The sequence below is a fragment of the Macrobrachium nipponense genome, chromosome 48 (genome assembly GCF_015104395.2).
Source record: "Macrobrachium nipponense isolate FS-2020 chromosome 48, ASM1510439v2, whole genome shotgun sequence".
NCBI lineage: Eukaryota > Metazoa > Arthropoda > Malacostraca > Decapoda > Palaemonidae > Macrobrachium > Macrobrachium nipponense.
In genome coordinates this window covers 6096803-6124180 of record NC_087223.1, presented here as the reverse complement: position 1 = coordinate 6124180, position 27378 = coordinate 6096803, and the positions used below count along the sequence as shown (strand labels likewise).

Genomic DNA, 27378 nt, shown 5'->3' with positions numbered 1-27378 from the left:
AACGTCTTAGGAGAAAGAAAGTTTCGAAACAAAAACTTTCTAATCCTTAATGAAAGGAAAGTAAGATGGAAATCAGAGATTGCTTTCACGACGAACTTTCTAGAAGTGATGTTTTTGAAAATGCCATTTCAAATCACGGTCAGTCCCTCTCTTTTTCACCCCGTGGTCGTGTCGAGAAATTGAATTAAAATCTCTCTCTCTCTCTCTCTCTCTCTCTCTCTCTCTCTCTCTCTCTCTCTCTCTCTCTCTCTCTCTCTCTCTCTCTCTTTTGGGGGAAGTGACGTGGAAACTTCTGAATTGCTTTTTTCTTTTTTTTGTAAAGACTTGTCTGAATGCAAGATTGCTCCTTGAGAGAGAGAGAGAGAGAGAGAGATAGATAGATAGAGAGAGAGAGAGAGAAAGAGAGAGAGAGAAGAGAAGGCATCTTTTAGGTATAGCAGATATAAAGCTAAATAGTATGTCGTAAATGGATATATTTATAACCTTCAAAATAAATGAAATGAGAGAGAGAGAGAGAGAGAGAGAGAGAGAGAGAGAGAGAGAGAGAGAGAGAGAGAGAGAGAGTAATTTTCATGCATTCTGTGCATGTATGCAAATTGCATGCAAGAATGCACGCCTGGCAACATAAAGAGATAAAACGGGCAACACTTTCGCCGCCGACGAAGAAGAATCGAGAGTAATGGTTCTCTCGAGAAAAGGAAGCAACACTGAATCTCTTCAGATGGATCAAATGGTTCTTTTCCTCGCTCCTGATTCCAGTTCCAGGTTTTATATTCCATGGAGATTCCAGAAAGATTCGATAAATAGACCCTGGTGTAAAGATTGCGGTTCCAGGTTTTTATATATTCCAGGGAGGTTCCATAAAGATTCCCTGGAAAGATTTCAGAAATGGACTCTTGGAGGTAAACAGGGACGAGTGGAGGTCTTCTCTGCTTTTTGAAGACTAATCTTTTGCCTCTGGCTGTTTTCTCATGACTTTTGAAGCCCAAACTTTTTCTTGACTTTTGAAGCCTAACCATTTGCCTTTTGAAGCCTAGCCTTTTGCCTTTTGAAGCCAAACCTTTTGCCTTTTGAAGCCTAACCATTTATCTTTTGAAGCCTAACCATTTGCCTTTTGAAGCCTAACCATTTGCCTTTTCAAGCCTAACCTTTTGCCTTTTGAAGCCTAACCATTGCCTTTTGAAGCCGAACCTTTTGCCTTTTGAAGCCTAACCTTTTCCCTTTTGAAGCCTAACCATTTGCCATTTGAAGCCTAACCGTTTGCTTTTTGAAGCCTAAGCATTTGCTTTTTGAAGCCTAAACTTTTGCCTACTGAAGCCTAAGCATTTGCCTTTTGAAGCCTAAGCGTTTACCTATTGAAGCCTAACCTTTTGCCAATTGAAGCCTTAGCATTTGCATTTTGAAGCCTAACGTTTTGCCTTTTGAAGCCTAAGCATTTGTCTATTGAAGCCTAAGCATTTGCGTTTTGAAGCCTAAGCATTTGCCTATTGAAGCCTAACCTGTTGCCTTTTGAAGGCTAAGCATTGGCCTTTTGAAGTCTAAGCATTTGCCCTTTGAAGCCTAAGCATTTGCCTATTGAAGACAAAGCATTTGCCAATTGAAGCCTAAGCATTTGTTTTTTGAAGCCTAAGCATTTGCCTATTGAAGCCTAAGCATTTGCCTTTTGAAGCCTAAGCATTTGCCTATTGAAGCCTAAGCATTTGCCTTTTGAAGCCTAAGCATTTGACCTATTGAAGCCTAAGCATTTGCCTTTTGAAGCCTAAGCATTTGCCTTTTGAAGATTAAGCATTTGACTATTGAAGCCTAAGCATTTGCCTTTTGAAGCCTAAGCATTTGCCTATTGAAGCCTAAGCATTTGCCTTTTGAAGCCTAAGCATTTGCCTATTGAAGCCTAAGCATTTGCCTATTGAAGCCTAAGCATTTGCCTATTGAAGCCTAAGCATTTGCCTATTGAAGCCTAAGCATTTGCCTATTGAAGCGTAAGCATTTCTCTTCTGAAGCCTAACCTTTTGCCTTTTGAAGCCTAAGCGTTTGCCTTTTGAAACCCAATCTTTTGCCTTTTGAAGCCCAATCTTTTGCCTATTGAAGCCTAAGCATTTGCCTTTTGAAACCTAAGCACTTGCCTTTTGAAGATTAAGCATTTGCCTTTTGAAGCTTAAGCATTTGCCTATTGAAGCCTAAACATTTGCCTATTGAAGCCTAAGTTTGCCTTTTGAAGCCTAATCATTTGCCTATTGAAGCCTAAACATTTGCCTTTTGAAACCTAAGCATTTGCCTTTTGAAGCTTAAGCATTTGCCTATTGAAGCATAAGCATTTGCCTATTGAAGCCTAAACATTTGCCTATTGAAGCCTAAGTGTTTGCCTTTTGAAGCCTAATCATTTGCCTATTGAAGCCTAAGCATTTGCCTTTTGAAGCCTAAGCATTTGCCTTTTGAAGCTTAAGCATTTGCCTTTTGAAGCCTAAGCATTTGCCTATTGAAGCCTAAGCATTTGCCTATTGAAGCCTAAGTGTTTGCCTTTTGAAGCCTAACCTTTTGCCTTTTGAAGCCTAAGCATTTGCCTTTTGAAGCCTAACCTTTTGCCTATTGAAGCCTAAGCATTTGCCTTTTGAAGACTAAGCGTTTGCCTTTTGAAGCCTAACCTTTTGCCTTTTGAAGCCTAAGCATTTGCCTTTTGAAGCCTAAGCTTTTGCCTTTTGAAGCCTAACCTTTTGCCTATTGAAGCCTAAGCATTTGCCTTTTGAAGCCTAAGCGTTTGCCTATTGAAGCCTAAGCGTTGGCCTTTTGAAGCCTAAGCATTTGCGTATTGAAGCTTAAGCATTTGCCTATTGAAGCCTAAGGATTTGCCTTTTGAAGCCCAATATTTTGCCTATTGAAGCCTAACCTTTTGCCTTATGAAGCATAAGCATTTGCCTTTTGAAGCTTAAGCATTTGCCTATTGAAGCCTAAGCATTTGCCTATTGAAACCTAAGCATTTGCCTATTGAAGCCTAAGCATTTGCCTATTGAAGCCTAAGCATTTGCCTTTTGATGCCTAACCTTTTGCCTTTTGAAGCCTAAGCGTTTGCCTTTTGAAGCCTAACCTTTTGAAGCCTAGCCTTTTGCCTATTGAAGCCTAAGCATTTGCCTTTTGAAACCCAATCTTTTGCCTTTTGAAGCCTAACTTTTTTGCCTTTTTAAGCCTAAGCATTTGCCTTTTGAAGCTCAATCTTTTGCCTTTTGAAGCCTAACCTTTTGCCTTTTGAAGCCAAACAGTTTGCCTTTTGAAGCCCAATCTTTTGCCTATTGAAGCCTAACCTTTTGGCTTTTGAAGCCTAAGCATTTGCCTTTTGAAACCCAATCTTTTGCCTTTTGAAGCCCAATCTTTTGCCTTTTGAAGCCTTACCACTCTCCTGTATCTTGTTGCATCCAGAGCTGACGAGAATGACCTTCCAAATGCCATCTGTTAAACTCCATGTGATTGAGAGGGTTGTTATCCCCCGTTTAACGACCGAATTTCTCAGCTGCGCCAGAGAGATAAAGACAGATATCTCGACAGATTAGATAAGAGGAGACAGGTCGGTCCGACTGTTCTATTTATTGCTATGTATCAGCGACAGACGAAAAGAGGGAGTTGTGGGTATTTGATTGTGGAAACATGAAACCACAAGGAATGGGAGTTGGGGGCGGGGATTTAGGAATGGAGTAATTGATATAAATATCATAAAATTATTATGAAAGGACGACAATAAGTAAAAATGGAATAACATAAAACCTGACATTACTTTGTAAAGGAATAATTTATATATACGTATCTCTCTCTCTCTCTCTCTCTCTCTCTCTCTCTCTCTCTCTCTCTCTCTCATATATATATATATATATATTATCATCTTTACAGAGGAACTGTTGCTTCTTTCCTGAAGGTTTTCCCTTTACTTAAGTAGGTGTTTGTGTGTACTCTGCTTAATGAGAAAAGTTCTGAGAGAGAGAGAGAGAGAGAGAGAGAGAGAGAGAGAGAGAGAGAGAGAGAGAGAGACCTTTACATATTCCACCCTCTTTTTCAAATATCAATAATGGGAGGGAGAAAGAGAGAGAGAGAGAGAGAGAGAGAGAGAGACGAGACAGAGAGAGAGAGAAAGAGAGAGTAAACTTCATATCCTTCTAAGACATGCAGTCTTTTTTTTTAAATAATTCCATGAGAGAGAGAGAGAGAGAGAGAGAGAGAGAGAGAGAGAGAGAGAGAGACCTTTACATATTCCACCCTCTTTTTAAAATATCAATAATGGGAGAGAGAGAGAGAGAGAGAGAGAGAGAGAGAGAGAGAGAGAGAGAGAGAGAGAAATGTGCTATATATCCTACGAAGAAAGTTAATAAACTGAAATGATAACGAGAGAGAGAGAGAGAGAGAGAGAGAGAGAGTGTCAGGCACTGGGTTTGAACACTCTCCTAAACAGGCCCACAAAAGGCGGTTGAATTACAGTCGTTACGTCCGCATTACACCGGAGTAAGGCACTTCCGGTGACAAAGGAATGACGGGGAATGTCATTAAGCTCTCTCTCTCTCTCTCTCATTTCAGTTTATTAACTTCTTAAGAATAGGACTGGGTACCTTATTTGGATATTAAGTTTCTCTCTCTCTCTCTCTCTCTCTCTCTCTCTCTCCCCCCTTAATTGTTTATGATTACAAACCAGGTTTTATTCCTTAATAGAAATATTATTTTCTTTTTGGTGTTCCAGAACAGAACTCATGACACTTTTCCCCATTTGGTCAGACGTCACTCCTTTCAAAACTGCTCATGGCACTGTCTGGTGGCACTTGTTGGCACTTGGAAAGATGGCCCTCAGAAGGGTCCAGTGGTCAGAAATATATATTTTCTTATTTTTCAAAGAGTTTCTGTGTTTTTCACGTATCTCTTTCCAACAGCGGAAACGTGCCATCAAAAGGTTTCAATGGTCTCAAATGGTTTTTTTTTTATTCCTTTTAGAAAAAAGTGTTGGTTTTTTGTGGTAGATAGTTAAATTTTTTTTATTTTCGCGTATGTGTTTCCAAAATTAGTTGGGATTGGTTGACCAATGTTGGTTAAGCAAAATAGAATAATTCAGGGGTAATTCAAACCGTTAATGAGAAAAATAATTGAACAATAATAAATTACAACTAATTACACCAATATATTTTCTAAAAGCCAAATTTTCTCTTGGTGTTATTTTAAGTAAGACTTTACAATTTTAGATTGGTTTAATTAATTGGATATTTGTCAACTATGAGGAAAATAATTCAAAAATTATTTATATAGATTTAAAGTGATAAATAGTCTTATTTTACATCGAACTAACGGAAATAATTAGCCTTTCTAAATAAAATATTCTCTAATTCTCGAATTGAAGAAAAAATATAGAATTCAGAAAATATAATTTTTGGACTGGATAAAATTCAGAGAATAATTTTATTGATAATCGATGACATTTGCATTGGAAACCAATGATGACATCTTCTTTCCGCTGCAGAACCGACTGAGGCTGATCGAGAAATATTTGTTCATTGTAAATTGAAGGATTCCACTCTTGCAAATCTGAGAACGTTTTCAATTGCAGATCTTGAGCAAGTCGTGAATATTGATGAGGAGAATTTTGCATATTTCTTTGTGGCAAAATTGAGACAATTTTCTTTAAGATCCGCCTCGCCACACGTACCCGAAGGCAGACGAATTTCTGTTGCATATTCAACAACAAACAAGTATAAAGAATGCTACGGAGTTTCTGCGGCGCAAATGAGTTTTCTGTACAGCGCATAATCAAGGCCCCCGAGAAGTAGATCCATCTTTCGGTGGGCTCGGTAAAATGCTGTATGAGGCGCGGCCCACGAATCTCTCAGCCGGCTGTGGTGGGCTGTGTGGTTGCGTTGCCAGAAGCACGACTATAACGAATTTTAACCTTAAATAAAATAAAGATTACTCAACCCAGAGAGCTGCAATTTGGTATGTTTGATGATTGGAGGGTGGAGGGTCAACAAACAAATTTGCAGCCCTCTAGCCTCTGTAGTTTCTAAGATCTGAGGGCGGACAATGAAAAGTGCTGACGTACGGACAAAAAATGGAAGCATCACAAAACTGCAAGAAGGAACCCAATCCTCAATCGACCAAGGAAATAACATTTTCATAACCTGATCCCCTGAAGCAAAAGCTCTCTCCATGAAACAACAAGAGGATGTTGTTGTTATTGAATAAACAAACAAGAATTATTTGAACCTGAGAACCTAACTGTGTAAACACTTTATATCAATGGTATTTTTGAGTAGGTTAGTTTTTTTTTTTTTTTTTTTTTTGCTTTTTTTGTGTTGCTCTCAACAATATCCTCAGGCAAGCGATCCTGTTGCTTGTGAAAGCAGGCAGGTATTGCTTTGGAAAATACACGACTCTTAGAAGGAGGTAATACCTCTGAAGAGGGAAAGGGAATACCTCTGAAGAAGGAATACCTCTTTGATGCTCGATCGTGAAAGCAGAATATTGCTGGAACAAATTTTTGACCCAATTTTTATGCACTATTTTTTTGTCAAATTTTTCTAACATATATTTTACAAATATTTTCATCAGGTTGTTTATTTATTTATCTAATTACTTAATTAATTAATTAATTGATAATAACCTAATAATAATAATAATAATAATAATAATAATAATATAATAATAATAATAATAATAATAATAATAATAATAATAATAATAATAATATTTTTTATTTTCGTCTGAGATGTATTTCAACAGATAGGATTAATTACCTTACCTGAAGAGAGAGAGAGAGAGAGAGAGAGAGAGACAGACAGAGAGAGAGAGAGAGAGAGATATGACACAGAGAGAAAAAGAGGAAGAGAGAAAGAAAGAAAAAAAAGAGAGAGAGAGAGAGAGAGAGAGAGAGAGAGAGAGAGAGAGAGAGAGAGAGAGAGATAAAAGACCCATCCCCACATTCCCATCCGCACTTCTGACCCGAAGATTCCAGGACCCAATCCAATTCCAGCCAAGATAGATTCCCATTCCCACCGCAAGCAAAGAGTAATCCAGTCGAGATGTGGGGCAGATTCCAAACCATCTATTTATAGCCACAGGCGAAGGAAGTAATCAGCTAAAATCAGTGAAGGTTTTTTTTTTTATTTGAAAAGGTCATTTAGGTCAGTCAAATTCACAAGATATCAGATATTATTATTATTATTATTATTATTATTATTATTTTATTATTATTATATTATTATTATTATTATCATTATTTAGACACAAGTTATCAGATATAATTAATAATATTATTATTATTATTATATTATTATTATTATTATTATTATTATTATTATTATTATTATTAGAAAAATTCACAATTTATCATATAGTTATTATTATTATCATTATATTATTATTATTATTATTATTATTATTATTATTATTATATTATTATTATTATTATGATTTAGTAATTATTATTATTATTATTTTTTTTTTTGCTCTATCACAGTCCTCCAATTCGACTGGTGGTATTTATAGTGTGGGGTTCCGGGTTGCATCCTGCCTCCTTAGGAGTCCATCACTTTTCTTACTAGGTGTGCCGTTTTCTAGGATCACACTCTTCTGCATGAGTCCTGGAGCTACTTCAGCCTCTAGTTTTTCTAGATTCCTTTTCAGGGATCTTGGATCGTGCCTAGTGCTCTATGATTATGGGTACGATTTCCAGTGGCATATCCATATCCTTCTTATTTCTATTTTCAGATCTTGATACTTATCCATTTTTTCCCTCTCTTTCTCTTCAGCTCTGTGTCCCATGTATTGCGACATCAATGAGTGATACTTTCTTCTTGATTTTGTCAATCAACGTCACGTCTGGTCTATTTGCACGTATCACCCTATCTGTTCTGATACCATAGTCCCAGAGGATCTTTGCCTGATCGTTTTCTATCACTCCCTCTGGTTGGTGCTCGTACCACTTATTACTGCAAGGTAGCTGATGTTTCTTGCACAGGCTCCAGTGGAGGGCTTTTGCCACTGAATCATGCCTCTTTTTGTACTGGTTCTGTGCAAGTGCCGGGCATTCACTTGCTATGTGGTTTATGGTTTCATTTTTCGTACTGCACTTCCTACATATGGGAGAGATGTTATTTCTGTCTGTCGTTCTTTGAATATATCTGGTTCTTAGGGCCTGATCTTGTGCCGCTGTTATCATTCCTTCAGTTTCCTTCTTGAGCTCTCCCCTCTGTAGCCATTGCCATGTGTCATCGCAGGCTAGTTCTTTAGTCTGTCTCATGTATTGTCCGTGCACTGTTTTGTTGTGCCAGTCCTCTGTTCTGTTTGTCATTCTCCTGTCTCTGTATATTTGCGGGTCTTCGTCTACTTTTATCAGTCCTTCTTCCCATCACTCTTTAGCCACTCGTCTTCACTGTTTTCAGATATTGCCCCAGTGCTCTGTTTTCGATGTTGACGCAGTCCCTCTATACTTAGTATTAGTCTCCTCTCCCTCCTTCCTTTCGTGTTATGTATAGTCTGTCCGTATTTGCTCTTGGGTGTAGTGCTTTGTGTATTGTCATATGTTTCCTGGTTTTCTGATCTATGCTGCGGAGTTCTGCCTTCGTCCATTCCAGTATTCCTGCGCTGTATCTGATTACTGGCACTGCCCATGTGTTTATGGCTTTTATCATATTTCCAGCGTTGAGTTTTGACTTGAGTATCGCTTTGTGTCTCTGCATATATTCTTTCCTGATCGTGTCCTTCATCTCTTGGTGTTTTATATCCCCTCCTTCCATTATTCCCAGGTATTTGTATCCTGTCTCATCTATGTTTGGTGTTGCTCCCATCTGGTAGCTTTATCCCTTCATCCTCGTTACTTGCCTTTTTGTATGTTGACTAAGGCGCATTTTTCTATTCCAAACTCCATCCTGATGTCCCCAGATACAATCCTTACAGTCTGGATTAGGGTATCTATTTCCTTGATGCTCTTACCATACAGCTTGATGTCGTCCATGAACATCAGATGGTTGATTCTGTTGCCTCTTTTCTTGAGTTGGTACCCGGCATCCATCTTCTGTAGCACTTTTGTCATGGGAATCATGGCTACTACGAAGAGTAGTGGGGACAGTGAGTCGCCCTGGAAGATCCCTCTCACCTGATATTAACCTCTGCTAGTCTTATTCCAGAGCTTGTAAGTATTGTATTCCCAGTTGTGCATTGTATTTTTGAGGAAGCTGATGTTTTCCTCTGCCCCTATATTTTCAGGCATTCTATTAGCCAGTGTGTGGTATCATGTCGAAGCTTATTATTATTATTATTATTATTATTATTATTATTATTATTATTATTATTATTATTATTATTATTATTATTATTATTAAGCAGTTATTATTATAATCATCATCATCGTAAGTCTCTTCTACCTTCCGCGTTCCCTTGCAAACCTTTTCATAAACCTTCCAAAGCCTTTGAGAAAAAGAAAACCCTTTTTCGTCGAAACGAACGAAGACTGACAAAAGACCTTTTCCTTAGAAGGTGAGGGACTTGCGTGTCCACGAAATGGCCAGTTTGAGGTTCAATCATTCTCAAGTCAAAGGTTTATTGTTATTGATCAACTGGGGGAACATTAAAGGTGGCTTTTGAGTCTGTTGATTCCATTCGAGGACGGTGTTGTGTGTTGGAAAATTTGCCGCCAGGTAGAAATACAAGAGTGAATTTCTCGGGTATGGATTTCTGTAGGTGATTTATGAGCTGCGTAGGCAAGGGGAGAGAGAGAGAGAGAGAGAGAGAGAGAGTCTAACATCGATATCTAATACCGATATCATTCATACTTTATATATATGTATGTATGAATACTTATCACATCACCGTGGTTCATATAAATCATTCGAGCTACAAATGTCCTTTAATATCTAATTCGCTCTACCTCGGAATTGATATATTTTCATATATGTACCGAAGGGGAATTTTTAGTTGATAATAATTTCGTCCCCCCATGGGATCGAACCACCGTCCAGTGGACGGGAATGAAATCAGGACGGACAGTGACGTTACCTGTTGGCCGACTCGATAACGTCACTGTCCGTTCTGATTTCGTTTCCGGTCCACTGGACGGTGATTCGTTCCCATGTGGGGGACGAAATTATTATCAACTAAAAATTCCCCTTCGGTACATATATGAAAATATATCAATTCCGAGGTAGAGTGAAATAGATATTAAAGGACATTTGTAGCTCGAATGATATGTATATGTATACGTATACGTATATATATATATATATATATATATATATTATATATATATATATATATATATATATATATATATATATATATATATATATCATATTTTAACAATATATCTCCTTCCTCCAAAAAATTTTCAAGATTTTTTATTCATAGCTGTTATTTATTCCAATATTTAATATTAAATAAAATGTAATTTTATGTCCATTATAGAATAAAAATAAAATGACGAAGAGATTAAATTGATCAGGAAAGATAATTTTTTGCATTTTGTATGTTTGTTTTGCAACATAAAATCGAGCATTGATTATTGCAAGATTGCAATATATCAATAATTATGCAAAACAATTATAAATACGAGTCAGGAATTATATAACAATATAGTTAGATAATTCATTTTTGATATTTCTATAATTATAAAAAAGATTTAGGCACAATAAATTCACCATGATAAATAATTTCATATGATTATATTATTTTCTAATTTTTTAAAAATAATTTTAGAGATTTGAAAAAATACCATTATTTTATATTTTTTTCAAATTATTTATTTTAAAATTTTCAGTATGCAAATGAGTCTTCTCATTTGCATATTGCATGATCAATAATTCTTTCACCTTATGCCCGGAAATTGCAGAATTCGGGAGGGAAAGGAACCATTATGCTAATTTATGCAAATTAAGGGCGGCCTGACTTATGAGTGTTGTAGGACGAGTTATTGTAATTGTTATTATTATTATTTCCTGGAAAAAGACCTTCATTAATAAAGGTTTTATTGAAAATAATGACTATTTCTGCCGCGTTTATTTTGTAGAGGAGTTTCTCTATTCTTCTTATCACTGACAATTTGAGGACAGAAGAGAAGTCAGTGATAAGAAGAATGGGGAAAATTCTATACAAAAATAAACGCGGCTGAAATAGCCATAATTTTCAATAAAACCTGACTTATTATTGTTAATAATAATCACATAACAGATACGCATCAAGTAAAAAGAGAAGTCAATTTGCAAATAAATAAATAAGTAAATAAAACGATTATAGGCCATTTTCGCAGCGAATTCTGTTTTCTTCCCCCCCGCGCGCCCCGCCCCGCCGCCGTTTCCGGCAGAACCAATTCCCGACTCCGCTCGAGGCTCGGAAAAGTTCATTTTCGACGCGATGCAACATTGCAATGCATTACGGAAGCCTCCCTCCCTCCCTCCCTGTGCGACTGATTTCACCAGCGGAACTTGAAGGCCGTCGATGACGATTCCCGTATTCAAAAAGATGATGGAGAAAAAGAAGAAGAAGAAGAGGAAGAAGAAGAAGAGGAAGAAGAAGAGAAGAAGATGGAATTGAATAGGTTCGTTTGCCGTCTGTACTTCTCGTACCAGTTAACGAGAGATGGAGTTTCTGCTTCTATAAATAGCATTGGTGATTTTTATCACATCACCGTGATGCATCCACATGCATTAAGCTACAAATGTCCTTTAATATCCAATTCGCTCTATCTCGGAATCAATATATTTTCATATATGTTAACCAAAGGGGAATTTTTTTAGTTGTTGGCCGAGTCGGTAACGTAACTGAAGTCCTGATTACTCATCTGTGCGCTTGTTCGAATCCACGAGAGGACAGAATTATCAACAAAAAGATTCCCCACTGGTTAACACATATGAAAATATATTGATTCCGAGGTAGAGCGAATTGGATATTAAAGGACATTTGTTGCTTAATGTATATATATATATATATATATATATATATATATATATATATATATATATATATATATATATAGTGTCTATTGTTTAAGAGAGTACAGGACCCACTGCAAAGCCCACATAAAATCATGCCAAAAGTGGCCCTCGACCAAGTAAATGAGTCTTCCACCACCTATTTTATCTTTCCCATTGATATTTCTCTCTCTCTCTCTCTCTCTCTCTCTCTCTCTCTCTCTCCCTGCAGTCTTCTTTATTCATTCATAAACGCCAGCCACTCTGCCAATACTATTTATTAGAGGCAGAACCTTCATCTCTCGCTAACTCCAGCAAATGCTTTTGGTTCCGAGAAGTGCTGAAGGCAAAGGAACCCATTCAATTTAATCTTCTCTTCTTCTTCTTCTTCTTCTTCTTCTTCTTCTCCATCATCTGGGAGTCGTTGAGGGCCTTCAAGTTCCACTGGCGAAATCAGCGCACAGGGAGTGAGGGAGGGAGGCTTCTGCAATACATTGCAATGTTGCATCGCACAGAAGTAAACTTTTCCGAGTCTGGAATGAAAGTCGTTAATTGATTCTGCCAGAAAAGGGGGAGGGACGGGTACTGACGACGATCGGAACGGATACCGAGTCGACGATCGGAACGGATACCGAGTCGACGATCGGGACGGATACCGAGTCGACGATCGGGACGGATACCGAGTCGACGATCGGGACGGATACCGAGTCGACGATCGGAACGGATACCGAGTCGACGATCGGAACGGATACCGAGTCGACGATCGGAACGGATACCGAGTCGACGATCGGAACGGATACCGAGTCGACGATCGGGACGGATACCGAGTCGACGATCGGGACGGATACCGAGTCGACGATCGGGACGGATACCGAGTCGACGATCGGGACGGATACCGAGTCGACGATCGGGACGGATACCGAGTCGACGATCGGGACGGATACCGAGTCGACGATCGGAACGGATACCGAGTCGACGATCGGAACGGATACCGAGTCGACGATCGGAACGGATACCGAGTCGACGATCGGGACGGGTACCGAGTCGACGGTGAATGCGGTGATCGAATTGACGGTGGGGGTAAGATAACAGAATTTGCTGTGGAAATGGTCTAATATAATCTTTCTATTTCTTATTTATTTCTTCGGAAATTGACTTATATACTTATTTGATATGTATATATGCTGTTAATAATAATAATAATTTTTTGCCAAGGAGTTCTTCTGCTACTGGTCCTACAACCCCCAAAGATTAGACCACCCTTAATTTACATAAATTAGCATAATGGTTCCTTTTCCTCCGAATTCGGCCATTTCCAGGCAAAAGGTGAAATAATTCTTGATCATGCAATATGCAAATGAGGAGATACATTTGCATATTAAAGATTTTAAAATAATTAGATAATTTGAATATGACATAAAATAATGGTATTTTTTAAGTTGGGTAAAATTGTTAAAACGAAAATTTGTCTTTTAAAAATTGAAATAAAATAATATTTTAGGTCGTCTAAAAATGTTAAAACGGAAAATTAGACAATTAAAAATTGATATTTAATAATTATATTTTTTTTTCAAATTGTCTAGAATTTTTGAAATATAAGAAAAGAAAAACTAAATTATTGAACTATTTCGTGATATAATTCCTGAACTGCAATGATTATAATTGTTTTGCAATAACTATTCGTATATTGCGATCGTGCAATAATTGATGGTCGATTTTCTATTGCAAATGTAATTATACGAAATGCATTTTTTATGACTTTGTTTTTATTCAATAACGAAAACTAAACACAAAATAAATTTTAATTTAAGATTAGATATTGAAGTGACTAACAACTGAAAAGATAAAATGTAAAAAAAAGTTTATTGAAATAAGAAAATGTATTGAAGAAATTTTACTGGCAAAAGAAATTTGTTGGAACTAGAATTTATTGGAACAAGAAAATATATCAGGGGAAGAGATTTTATTGCAGAAAATTTATTGGAACATGGAAATTTATCGGGAAGAAACTTTAATGAAGAAAATTTATTGTCACTATAACAATTGCTGTAACAAAAATTTATTGGAAGAAGAAAATTTATTGGAGCGTGAAAATTTATTGGTAAGAAAATTTATCGAAAAGAAAAATTTATTGAAATTAAGAAAAATTATTGGAACTAGAAAATTTATTGGAAGAAGGAATTTATTGAAGATAAGTTATTGGAGGAAGAATTTTTTTGTAAAAAAATTATTGAAACTAAAAAAAAATATTGAATAAGAAAATTTTGGGGGGAGAGAAAATTTATTGTGGACAATTTATTGGAAAAAAAATTGCTGTAGTGCTTATACAGTATAGTTCATGAACCAATAGATAGACGTAGAGAACACCTCAAGAGAGAGAGAGAAGAGAGAGAGAGAGAGAGAGAGAGAGAGAGAGTCAATGGCAGTGATTCCCCAGTGATATTTATGACCTCAATAATCTTTAACATACTGTACTCATGTGATTGCCCAATCAATTCTGGCTTCTGATTGGTTGACTGGCCAATCGACTCTGGCTTCTGATTGGACGAGGTCTGTCAATAGAAGCGAATGGACAAAGCAAGACGGATGTTTGAATAGGAATTCCTAAAGTGATGGAAAGTGTCACTATTCATCATGAGTTGAATACTAGCTACTCTCTCTCTCTCTCTCTCTCTCTCTCTCTCTCTCTCTCTCTCTCTCTCTCTCATGAGAATGCAATAGAATTAAGAAAGCAATGTATCTCGATTGATGGTGGTCGAGTGTATGAAAAAATAAATTTATTTTCCGGTCGAGGAGTTGTGAAATGGTGTCTTCACACTTTTGTGAAATGGTCTTTTAAAAACATGTTTAATGGTCGTTTTCACACTTTTGTGAAAAAGTTTTCTTCACAATTTAGTGAAAAGATCTTTCAAAAACAAATGTTTAATGGTCGTCTTCACACTTTTGTGAAATAGTTTTCTTCACACTTTAGTGAAATGGTCTTCATCACACTTTTGTGAAATGGTTTTCTTCACACTTTAGTGAAATGGTCTTTCAAAAACAAATGTTTAATGGTCGTCTTCACACTTTTGTGAAATGGTCTTCGTCACACTTTTGTGAAATGGTCGTCTTCACGTTTTTGTGAAATGGTCGTCTTCATACTTTTGTGAAATGGTCTTCTTTACACTTTAGTGAAATGGTCTTCTTCACAATTTCGTGAAAAGATCTTTCAAAAACAAATGTTTAATGGTCGTCTTCAAACTTTTGTGAAATGGTCTTCGTCTCACTTTAGTGAAATGGTCTTTAAAAAACAAATGTGAAATGGCCTTCTTCACACTTTTGTCGAATGGTCGTCTTCACACTTGAGTGAAATGGTTTTTTTCACACTTTAGTGAAATGGTCTTCGTCACACTTTAGTGAAATCGTCTTCGTCACACTTTTGTGAAATGGTCTTTCAAAAACAAATGTAAAATGGCCTTCTTCACACTTTTGTGAAATGGTTGTCTTTACATTTTTGTGGAATGGTCGTCTTCAAACTTTTGTGAAATGGTCTTCTCCACACTTTAGTGAAATGGTCTTTCAAAAACAAATGTTTAATGGTCGTCTTCACACTTTTGTGACCCCAGCTGAGAGACCGACCTCATTTCACCCTGTCAAACGAACCCTGTCAGTTTCCCTGTCAGTTATTCCTCTGCTCGTCCACACATCTGTCAATTCCAGTCTCCCGGGAATATGTAAGCTCTTGCATTCTGTAGAAAAAGAGTTGTATATTTTAGTATCTACAAAGGATAGCCTTCACATCTGACATTTGAGCTTATTCTCCTCAGCGGATTGAAGCTGTTGTATTTTACTGTATTATTATTATTTTCGAGCTTTGTACCTGACGCTTATTGTATTCTCGTCTTTTGTGTATTGTGATGTAGTTTAGTTTTAGTGCGTTTGATCTCTCTCTCTCTCTCTCTCTCTCTCTTTCTCTCTACTTGTATTGATTGCATATATACATTTATATATTCTGATACTTCTAAAGAATCATTTTCCACCTTAAAGCGACTCATGTTTTTAGTACTCTCTCTCTCTCTCTCTCTCTCTCTCTCTCTCTATACTTGTATTGATCTTATTATATTTACGTATTCTGATACTCCTAAAGAATTATTTTTAACCTTAAAGCAACTCAGTACTTCTCTCTCTCTCTCTCTCTCTCTCTCTCTCTCTCTCTCTCTCTCTCTCCCTTGTTTCAAGAACCTTAGATAGCTATTTCCTTCGATTTCAAGAAATCGTTTATGTTTAAATCTTCAAATATCCCTTTAAATCTTCTCGATTCCTATCTTTATTTTACTTGTTTATTGTAGTTAATTTATTGCTTTGTGTGTGTGTGTGTGTGTGTGTGTGTATGCGTGTGTATTGTGTGTGTGTATGCATATGTGTATGTTTTAAAAGAACTTTTATTTCACACTTCAAATACTGAGACTAAACTTAGATTCCAACACTCAAAAACTCATTTCAAAAACTTCCCGGGGTTTCTCCCAACCCCAAAGGAGAAACCCCCATAACCCCTAAAACCTTGGAAAGGTTCTCCTTGACTCCAACCCCCAACCCCCAACCCCCACACCCACCGGCCAGCCATGAAAGAAACCCCCAAAATCAATGAGTAGTTCTTTAGGGCGAGAATTCCTTCGCTCGGCTAATGCAGGTGTAAAGTTATTGGAGAGAGAGAGAGAGAGAGAGAGAGAGAGAGAGAGAGAGAGAGAGAGAGAGCTGTTTAAAGTAAGACTACACATAAAACGTCAAAATGGAGAGAGAGCGCGAGAGAGAGAGATAATGTCGGACATAATATTTCATATAAAACGTTAGTTAAGCAGAGACGAGAGAGAGAGAGAGAGAGAGAGAGAGAGAGAGAGAGAGAGAGAGGCCACTACACAAAGCACCCATGTAAAGAATGGAGAAGGTGAGTGAAAGTCAGAGAAAGTCGATGAGAAAGAGAGAGTAGTAAGTTGACGAGCGCAAAACTAACATTTGGAGAGATATATTTCATTCGATATTCATCATTCACTCTACAGACCTTATTTCATTGCGAGAGCATTCACCCAGTAATGAATGTTGTTCACGAAATGATAAAACGGAAATTGAAATGAAAAATACCATTGATAATTGATATACAAATATCCAACACATTAAACCAACTATACACGATTCATTGCAGACTTAATAGAATTAATTAAATATTTGTGTTACATAACTGTTACGTAACACAGACCTGTCATAACCAGGCCGTTTCATACATAGTTCATACAGAGATCATGCAGGATTAGTATAGCTGAATATTGAATCTGTATAATGCCTGCAATTTATACAGTGACCTAAGGTAATGTTTTTTATTATATATTCAAACAGTTACGAATTGAAATGTATGGATTTGGTCAGTTTTGAATGCGTGTATGTATTACGTATGTATACACATATACATTCAAATTCTCATGTGGACAAGTCGTTCTCTCTCTCTCTCTCTCTCTCTCTCTCTCTCTCTCTCTCTCTCTCTCTCTCTCTCTCGGCATAAAAGCCATTGTAAGAAATAATTAGACCCCGGAGACTTGATGATAATTATGCCCCAAAGGTGTGACTAAAATCTTTGTACCTAGAATGACTCTCTCTCTCTCTCTCTCTCTCCTCTCTCTCTCTCTCTCTCTCTCTCTAAGACCATTATTATCCCTCGCAACCAGGTCATTACAGCTGACCCGCTATCATACATCCCGTAATTAAACGTGATAAGATCAACTCTTTATCAAGCGGCATTTCTAAGATCGCGCAAGGCGATTTTGGTGGGTTGCAAAAGTGTAGTCTCAGAATTCCCAAAACGCGACAGAGTCTTCTGTCTCAGAGACTTTGGGGGTTATTTTAGCCCCCCTCCCCCCTCCCATAAGTCCATCCCATACTATAGGTCTTGTCCCATACTATCATATTCCCATTACAAACTGGATTATTCCCACTATTCCCATTATATCACAGCCAAATGTCATTTATATATATGAAGAGCAAATATTAACCTCAATCATTCCTTCTGTGAACTTTCTTTGTAGTGAAAGGAATTCTGTCTTTTGTAGTTGGGGGGGGGGGGGGCGGTGGTAAGAAAGCCTTTTCGCTTTCCGTAGGGGAAAGTCAAGGATATACTGAGGGTTAGTGGAAGTTTTTCTCGTTAGATTAATCTTTATAAAGGATACTACTTGGTGATTAAGTAGAGAGGAATAGATTGCAAAGGGAGTATTATCATATGGCGTGATCACCCATTCTAATGTCCTAGAGAGAGGGAGAGAGAGAGAGAGAGAGAGAGAGAGAGAGAGAGAGAGAGAGAGAGATTAATGGACAGGAGATTACATGATGCAAAGGCCAGATATCCAGGAAATTACCAAGGGAGTATTATATATAATGTTGTCAACTAGTTCTCTGTCCTTAAAAGAGAGAGAGAGAGAGAGAGAAGAGAGAGAGAGAGGAGAGGGAGGAGAGAGAGAGAGAGAGAGAGAGATTTAGTACGAGATTACCTGATTTGTACAAAAAAAAAAAAGTCCCCCCAAGTAAATAAAAAAGTAAATATAAAGTATATGTATAATAATATATATATATATATATATATATATATATATATATATATATATTATGTATATATATATATATATCTTATATCTATATATATATAGATATATATATATATATATATATATATATATATATATATATATATATATATATATATGTAAGAGGGGCCTAGGGATTTTGATTAATAAAATATATTGTTCGTGCGTTCTCTGTGACCTATGGAATGTGGAGAACAGTGCAGAGGTGACGACCTGAGAGTAAAAAAAAGCTTGATCAATGAGTTTTCTGGGGGGGTGGCGTGAGATAAAAAGTGCTTAGGTTCAGGGAAGTCAATGTACGACAGTTTATGACTCTTCTCAAAGTGCCTTTGGGAAACTGGTTGTAGCCAGTTATATGAGGCGTTGTCGAAGTGTGCATTCGTATGTGCGTGTGCGCCTCTTCTATTCATAATGTACACTAGCCAAAGTCTATGGGAAGACTGCACAGAGATTCGGGGGGAAGCAAAGCCACGATGGCAAGATGCCAAAGTGTTTTTTTATTTATCAGTGAGTGAGATATTCCGGCTGAAATGGGTGAGTTGAATTACTTTAGACCCAAGTTGAATTACTTTTAGCCAAAAGGGATGGCTTCTTTGATATCTTGTAAGATGTTCCATTTTATTAACTTTGTCTTTAAAACTTGTGTGTACTTACCGGATGTGTTCTGTATCTTTGAAACAGACGGATCTGGAAATGCCGGGGGGACAGAGTTCCCCAGTCCCCGGGGTGTGGACTTTTTGGTGACTTGACATTGTACCGTTTTTTTTGGGTTAGTCTGTAAAGACTGGATTACTTGATTGATTGGTTTGAATTTATTCTGTTAATAAACGTTAGTGGTATGACGCAAACTCGCTCATTTTCATTGCCTGTTAGAATGGAGAGAAAGAGTGGAGAGAGAGAGAGAGAGAGATGTCGGGTGCAGAGAGAGAGAGAGAGATAGGTTGTGTGTGTAATGGGAGTCTGGGGTCTGCCTTCCGTTTCGTGTCCACGCTTACTTTATGAATACTGGGGGTCCTTCCCCCATGTTATATATATATATATATATATATATATATATATATATATATATATATATATTATATATATATATATATATCTATATATATAGATATATATAGATATATATATATAGATATATATATAGTATATATATATATAGTATAATATATATATATTATATATATATATATATATATATATATATATATCTATATATAGATATATATATATATATATATATCTTATATATATATAATATTCTTTTATATATATATATATATATATATATATATATATGTACATATATATATATACATATATATACAATATAGTCTGTGTATTTATGTGGAACATATGTATGCTTGCATCCACTATGTACGTCATATCATGAATCCCATTCTTACCACATCAAGACAATGCATAACCATGTACCTCACAATACAGAAACCAAAACAAATTAATCAAAACAAGAAGTTAACAAACATAAATATATATATATATATATATATATATATATATATATATATATATATAAAGACAATTATTCAGTGAAAGAATACGACAGTAATGTAGGTTGACAGCAAATGAATGTGAATGACCAAGGGAAATGACGTCACACAGATCTGGAACGCTGGAATGAGAGGCTCCTCTGAATGTGGGAATGTACCGGAATGTCCTGGGACGTGGCTGGAATCCAGTGACACGGAAAATGGGAATATTAGCACAATGGGTAACTTAGTCAATTGGGCTGTGAGTTATTGAGTCTAGAAGTTATTGAGTCAAAAAGTATTGAGTCTAGAAGTTAAGTTACTGAGTCTGGAAGTTATTGAGAAGTTATTCGAGAAGTTGAGTCTAGAAGTTAAGTTACTGAGTCTGGAAGTTATTGAGAAGTTATTCGAGAAGTTATTGAGTCTAGAAGTTATTCGAGAAGTTATTGAGTCTAGAAGTTATTCGAGAAGTTATTGAGTCAAGAAGTTATTGAATCTAGAAGTTATTGACTCTGGAAGTTATTGAGTCTAGAAGTTATTCGAGAAGCTATTGAGTTTAGAAGTTATTCGAGAAGTTATTGAGTTTAGAAGTTATTCGATAAGTTATTGAGTCTAGAAGTTATTGACTCTAGAAGTTATTGAGTCAAGAAGTTAATGAGTCTAGAAGTTATTGAGTCTAGAAGTTATTGAGTTGAGAAGTTATTCGAGAAGTTATTGACTCCAGAAGTTATGAAGCCGAGAACATTTCCTGAGCAGGAAATTTGAATTAATGAAGTAAGACAGAAGTTTGCTAAGACCGCAATACAGAGGTGATGTTGAATAATTGAATAGAACTTTTGTCGTCCTTTGGATGTCTGGTGTGAAATGCTCTCTCTCTCTCTCTCTCTCTCCTCTCTCTCTCTCTCTCTCTCTCTGAGGAATACCAAATTGGATTTGTCATATAACAAACATTCTCTCTTTCTCTATTGAAGTAATGCATAGGTATACATAGTTTTACGTACGTGTGATTTTACTTTCTCTCTCTCTCTCTCTCTCTCTCTCTCTCTCCCCCCCCCAACTTTTTGCTGCATTTATTTTTCCTTCTATAATTTCCACATCATTGCTATTATTTTATCTTACATTTTGTTCTCTCTCTCTTCTTCTCTCTCTCCTCTCTCTCTCTCTCTCTCTGTGTCCAGTGGAAAATCTACTTCAGCCCCTAACCGCCCATACCCTTTATAAAGCCTACCTCTTCAGCCAGACGAAAATATAAAATGAAATTCCCTTCAACCATTTTGGCCGTTGCAGCGGGAAAGGACACCCCCCCCCACCCCCCTATATCCTCACTATCCCCCCATGCCCCCTTGCTTTCCCATTTTCAAACTAATATCATCCATGCGTCTCTTTTCCATAGAGGTGAGATTGCTTTATATCCCTTTTTACCTGCGAGATACAAGATGTTGCTGATGGTGGAGTTTGTTCATGAGTTTGTTTGTTCAATGTTTGTTAACTTCTTGTTTGATTAATGGTTTTGGTTTCTGTATTTGTGAGGTACATGGTTATGCATTTGTTTTGATGTGCGTAAGTTTGGATTCATGATTTGACGTGCATAGTGGAATGCAAGCATACATATGTACCTCATAAATACAGAACTATGTGTGTATATATATATATATATATATATATATATATATATATATATATATATATATATAAATGGTTTTTTGCCACGGCCTATGTAAAGACCAAAGTTCTTGGCTCTCTCGCCTCATTTTTTTCCTCCATGGCAAAAACCTTTATTTATACAATAGCAACACGTTTTATATACTTTGTAATCAAGTTATTCATATATATATATATATATATATACGTATATATAATATATATATATATATATATATATATATATATATTATAGTTAAGAATTACATTAATATATACAAACCAGTAGATGCCTGGGGTCATGGCATTAGAGGGTTCTACGTGACCAAAGCAGACCTAGATTACGCTATGCGCTGTCTGCAGTAGCCTGATCTAGCTCAAAGCTTTGTCAAAATTTTATGTTATGAATAACTTTGCACAACAACTTCCATGGGAAGCGGTTGACCTGTTAACCTACGCCGGAAACTTGTAACTTCCGAGCCGGCAGACTACGTAGTGTTTTATATGAATTGCTGAGATAGCTAATGTTCCGCTATCGACGCGATGCTTTAGAATGGCAGTTCCACGCCAACTATCAAACATATCGGTCGTCCGACCGAGCTGCATCTCCTAGTATGGAGTTACAGAATAAAGTTGTTAACTTGTTCAACTAGCCTGTTTTGAATCATCTCCTCTAGTCAAGAAAGAACCTCTCTACTAAGATATCCAAGGGAGATGAGAGGAACCAACATTACTTACGGATGACAGCCGTAAGGAAAGAACAAAAAGTCTATCGCCAAGCGATAAGACATTAGAAGTGGTGCAGCGAATAAACGAAGAACATATTTAACAAGACCCATATCAGCCGACCGAAGGTCTACAAGAACTACTTCCACCTTCAACATCAAACGAAACAGAGGAAACGGGATCTTCAATCAACGCAACAGTTTATGAAGACGCAACTATGTCCTTCATCGAGAGGAATACAAGCATTTAACACTGACGTTTGAGCAACTGTTATCACTTATCTTCGAGAATCTACACCGGACGAGGGCGGCATCGAACATCGACGGAAAGAACGAAAACAAACACAGGGAACATCACCCGATCTAGCAAGGACGGAGGCTGTACGTCATCAATCTTGGACTTCACCGCGCATCGTGCACCGAGAGAAGGCCGTGACGTCATCACGACTTCCGACGCGAGACGTGGACAGGAACTGTGACGTCATCCCATGTCAACAATCCTTCGCAATATAATCTGGAGCTAAGTACCATTTTTATCTATTCAGGTCTTTTCCTCAGTGAAGTGTTGTTCATCAAGAGTCGATCGTCCAGTATTCTGGGGGTGAGTTGTTCGCCATATTAATCTTCCTTCATTACAGAACCTATCTTCAACTACGAGGTTCTCGCCCGCAGTTATTAATTTTTTTTCTTTTCTAGTTGTCATTAACATTTCTTGCAGGAATTCTCCGTATAATATTTTATCATATTATCTGTATTTTTGTATCTTTTGGGGGATTTCCTATTATTATAACACACTTATACAGTACATTGCTTATGCGTTTACGTAGTGGTCGAGTGTACTCTTATAGATATTTTGATAGGATTGCAAGGAATAGAAGTATAAGAAAAAAGTGAAAGCCGAAATGGCAACCACTCCGGCTGGCAACCCAACGTGGTGACTCTCGTTAGCGCGAGGTCAGCGATAGTCCCTTTTCAAAGGTCGGGTCAATGGGTTCCTGCCTCAAAATGTTGAGGCATGGATCTCATCTGTAGACGCTCATTTAAATGCAAAAAGCATCACAGACCCAGCAGTACAATTACAGGAGTCCAAGAGCTTCGTTGACTTTGCGAAAGGCGACGCAAGTGCGTATCTAAGGGGGGTTTCTTTCCAAGAAGCGCTTACATGGGACGAGTTCAAAATTAGATTACGTGCCGTGTATGGGGTGAAGAGGCTTTAGATGTAGTATTGGCATTGAGAAATATCCTTAACCAAGCCTCCATGACTCAGCTCAATGTTGTCGAGCGGGCGGCGCTAATTGCCGACCGGCTAAATGAATATCAGGATAGTTAGGTAACTCCGGGTGTTGCGGGTGCTAAAATCAAAGTGAAAGATTTTATCCGTTTGATCTACCTTACGTCTATCACTGTAATGTTGCCTGAAGCGTTAGTACGGTGTTTTTTGATAAAAAATTGCAGCCCGACAGTACGGAATAGATGTGTAAATCAAATCAAAAAACACATGTCTAAATGTACCGACCTAGATCCTTCGCTCATTCAAGTTTTTGCAAAAAATGAGAACAAGCCACAACAAGTAAAATGTGGTACTATAATAATAATCAAGTTGCAGGGATGGTTTGTTATAACTGTAAACGACCAGGTCACATGATTTCAGACTGTCGGACGCGTTTTTTGTTCAATACACAATAGTTCAACTCATTCATATAACCGTTGCTACTCGAGGAATCAACGCAAAACGCTACAAACACGCAACCAGTTTGCTAGTGCAAATAAAAAGAAGGGTCCTCAGTACTATAAGAAGAAGGAAACAACCAAACGGAAATTCTGCACAACAGCAGAAACAAACAAATCGTGCTTCAGGTACCTCTGTTCTGGGCCGTCTAGCCAGAACTCGCAAGGGCAAGCGAATTTTTCAGGGTGTGGTAAACAAAAAAATACCACGTAGTTCACTCCAAGGGGGGAGAGGGCGATGTTGGGTCATCAATATCAACATCTTTTGTATCAAATAATCAGTTTAATCATTTATCAGATCATTGTGAGACAATTGATTTTCCTATGAAACACACGGCCGAATCAAAAAAATCTGTGCAGGTTCCCGTAGATTTGCAACAAATTCATGCAATTATTAGTCAAAACGAGTTGCGACCAACCTTACATGCAGTAAATTTGGACCATAAGTCATTCACTTTGTTCTTTGATTCTGGTAGTCCACGTAATATAATGGATTTAAGGACTCATCATTTACTCTTTCAAATTTCCCTATAGAAAGTCCGGAATAAGGCTCTCAGGCATTGGAATAATGAATTAAATGTTGTGGCGTAACTCTGTACAGTACAAGGTCGGTAAGCGCACGTTTGCTGATACCTTTGTCGTTGTACACATAATATGTATCCCGCAGTAATTATCGGATACCCGTCTATGGGCACTCAAAATATTATCTTAGCACCTGCAAAACACGGCGTGTATATCAAAGGGACAAATTCTATAGGTCTTCTAATACCCTAAAATCTGTTTTAGATAATAAAGAGACCAAGACAGAGTTGTCACTTACATTACGGAAACCAATCACCTGTCTCATGAACCAAGAAATAATACAGGCAACCCAACAGAAACTCTCGCTCACCCGTAATATCAGCTTGCACGCAAACTCTCGAGCCTAACGTAACTTCAAATATATTAGTGCGTGTAAAAAGAACCTTGCCAGGATCTGAAACATTAATCCTTTCCGAAACTCTGAAAACACAGGATTATCCGTCACACAAGCCGTTTATACAGTCGGCTCACAACAGCAATGTAATATCGAAGTCTGTAATCATTTGAATACCACTTTAGTAATCACAAAAATCAACATATCTTGGATGCCGAAGTTTATAAACATCGCCATTCTTACCGTAGCTGAGATAAATCACGCTCAATCAGTCGCGGATGAAACCCTTTTGCAATCTATAAAGAACAAAATCAATAAAGATATTCAAGAAGAAGAAATTCAGCAGAAATTTTTGAATCTGTTAACTAAATATCATGATGTTTTTTCCACTACGGATGGAACCTTAGGAAAACGGATGTCATAGAGCATCAAATCAGGCTCAAGGACAAACAGAAAGTAATCTATGTACCTTCGTACAGACTTCCTATGAAATTTCAGAATGAGATAAACAGAGGAAGTAGGTAAATGTTAAAGGAAGGAGTCATTAGGAAATCAAACAGCCCTTATAATTTTCCGTTAATAGTAGTACCGAAAAAAGATCGAACTTGGCGGATATGCGTAGATTTTCGTCGTTTAAACGAAGAAACAATCCCTGACAGATTCCCAGTACCATGTACCGATGATATCCTATCTTTATCTAGGCCAGAATAAATATTTCACAAGCCTAGACTTACTAAAGGGATTTCATCAGATTCCGATGGAACAAGAAAGTATCCCATACACTGCCTTCAGCACAGCCAGGGGACATTATGAATTTTTGCGTATGGCCTTTTGGTTTACGTTGTGCTCCTATCACTTTTACTCGTATGATAAACGTCGTGTTTGGAGACTTGTTGGGCAGATATCCTACATGCCTACATGGATGACTTAGTAATCTTTTCCAACACATTAGAAGAGCATTTACGTAAATTGGAGTTAGTGTTACAAAGGTTAAGGCAGCATAATTTAAGGGTAAAGATAAGCAAGTGTGAATTTTTTAAAACAGAACTAGTCTATCTAGGTTCACGGTTTCTAGTGAAGGTCTTAAAGTCGTCCACGATAAGGTGTCGGCTATCCGTAACTTTCGATACCTACTAACGTCAAGGGAATACAGCAATTTTTAGGATGCAGCGGTTACTATCGCCGCTTCATCCGCAACTACTCAATCATAGCCGCTCCCCTAACCGATCTTATAAAAAAAGGGCGTAGAATTTCGTGTGGTCTGAAATTCATCAACAGGCGTTCGATAAATTGAAAGATGAACTGTGTAGTTCTCCTATCTTGAAATTTCCTGACTTCGGTAAGGAATTTTTCATAGCAACAGACGCCTCAGACCTAGGAGTAGGTGGGGTATTGCTTTCAACAATATGATAGACAGTTTTTCCCTATAGCTTTTTATTCACGTAAACTGAGACCTTCCGAAAGTAAATATGCAGTAATAGACAAGGAAGGGGGCTCGCTATTGTTAATTCACTCGTGCACTTTAAATTCATAATCTACGGTTATCCCGTCAAGGTTCTCACTGATCATAAGCCCCTAACCGACTTCTTTAAAGGCTTTAGTCACAGCCCCAAGCGAACTCGGTGGCACATGATCATTCAGGACTTTGGCGCGAGGATCGGGTATTTACCTGGGAAAGCAAAATATCATTGCTGACGCATTATCACGCAACCCCTCTTCATCTTGTACCGAGCCATTTAGCTGAATTAATAGATATCTCAACCTCCATGCCCGTTGTTAAAACTATATCCGAACAGGAAGATCTGGGCTGGAGTGCTGAACTATTACAGACGGAACAAAGAAAAGATCCGCAAATAGAAAAAATCATCATTGCGTTAAACGGAAATCCGAAGGAAAAAGAATACCTAAAGTATAAGCAGCAGAATTATATCCTACAGGAAAATATCCTGTGTAGATCCGTGACGAGGAAAACCCGCAACACACCGCAGTTGAATAACAACCAGGTGGTGGTGCCTATCTCACTCATACCCACTGTCTTAAAGTGGTTGCATGAAAATCCACTGCACGGGACGGACACCCGGGTTATACCTTGATGTCACAGAAAGCCAAATCCTTATTTTATTGGCATACGATGCTTAGAGATATAAAAAAGCACATAGCAAATTGTCGCACTTGTCAAGATACAAAGGGCACACGAAGACACTGTCAGCCTAGGGGCTTACCCCGTGCCAAATCAACCCTTTGAAAGAGTACATTTAGATTTATTAACGATTTACGAGTCAGACAGAGGAATAAGCACCCTCCTAGTATTATAGACGCTTTGACTCGATATACAGAACTTATAGCGCTTAAAACAAA

At 37.4% G+C, this 27378-nt stretch overlaps 1 protein-coding gene across 1 annotated transcript in view; it reads left to right on the top strand.

Moving 5' to 3' along the window:
* The first annotated feature begins 608 nt into the window (after positions 1-608).
* Positions 609-27378, top strand: part of LOC135204989 (protein PFC0760c-like) — a 73687-nt gene continuing 46917 nt past the window's right edge. Inside the window, exons 1-4 of the mRNA XM_064235217.1 lie at positions 609-676; positions 4715-4826; positions 11427-11545; positions 12484-12998. Of these exons, the coding sequence (XP_064091287.1) occupies positions 609-676; positions 4715-4826; positions 11427-11545; positions 12484-12998 (814 nt within the window). The remainder of the gene's footprint in view (positions 677-4714; positions 4827-11426; positions 11546-12483; positions 12999-27378) is intronic.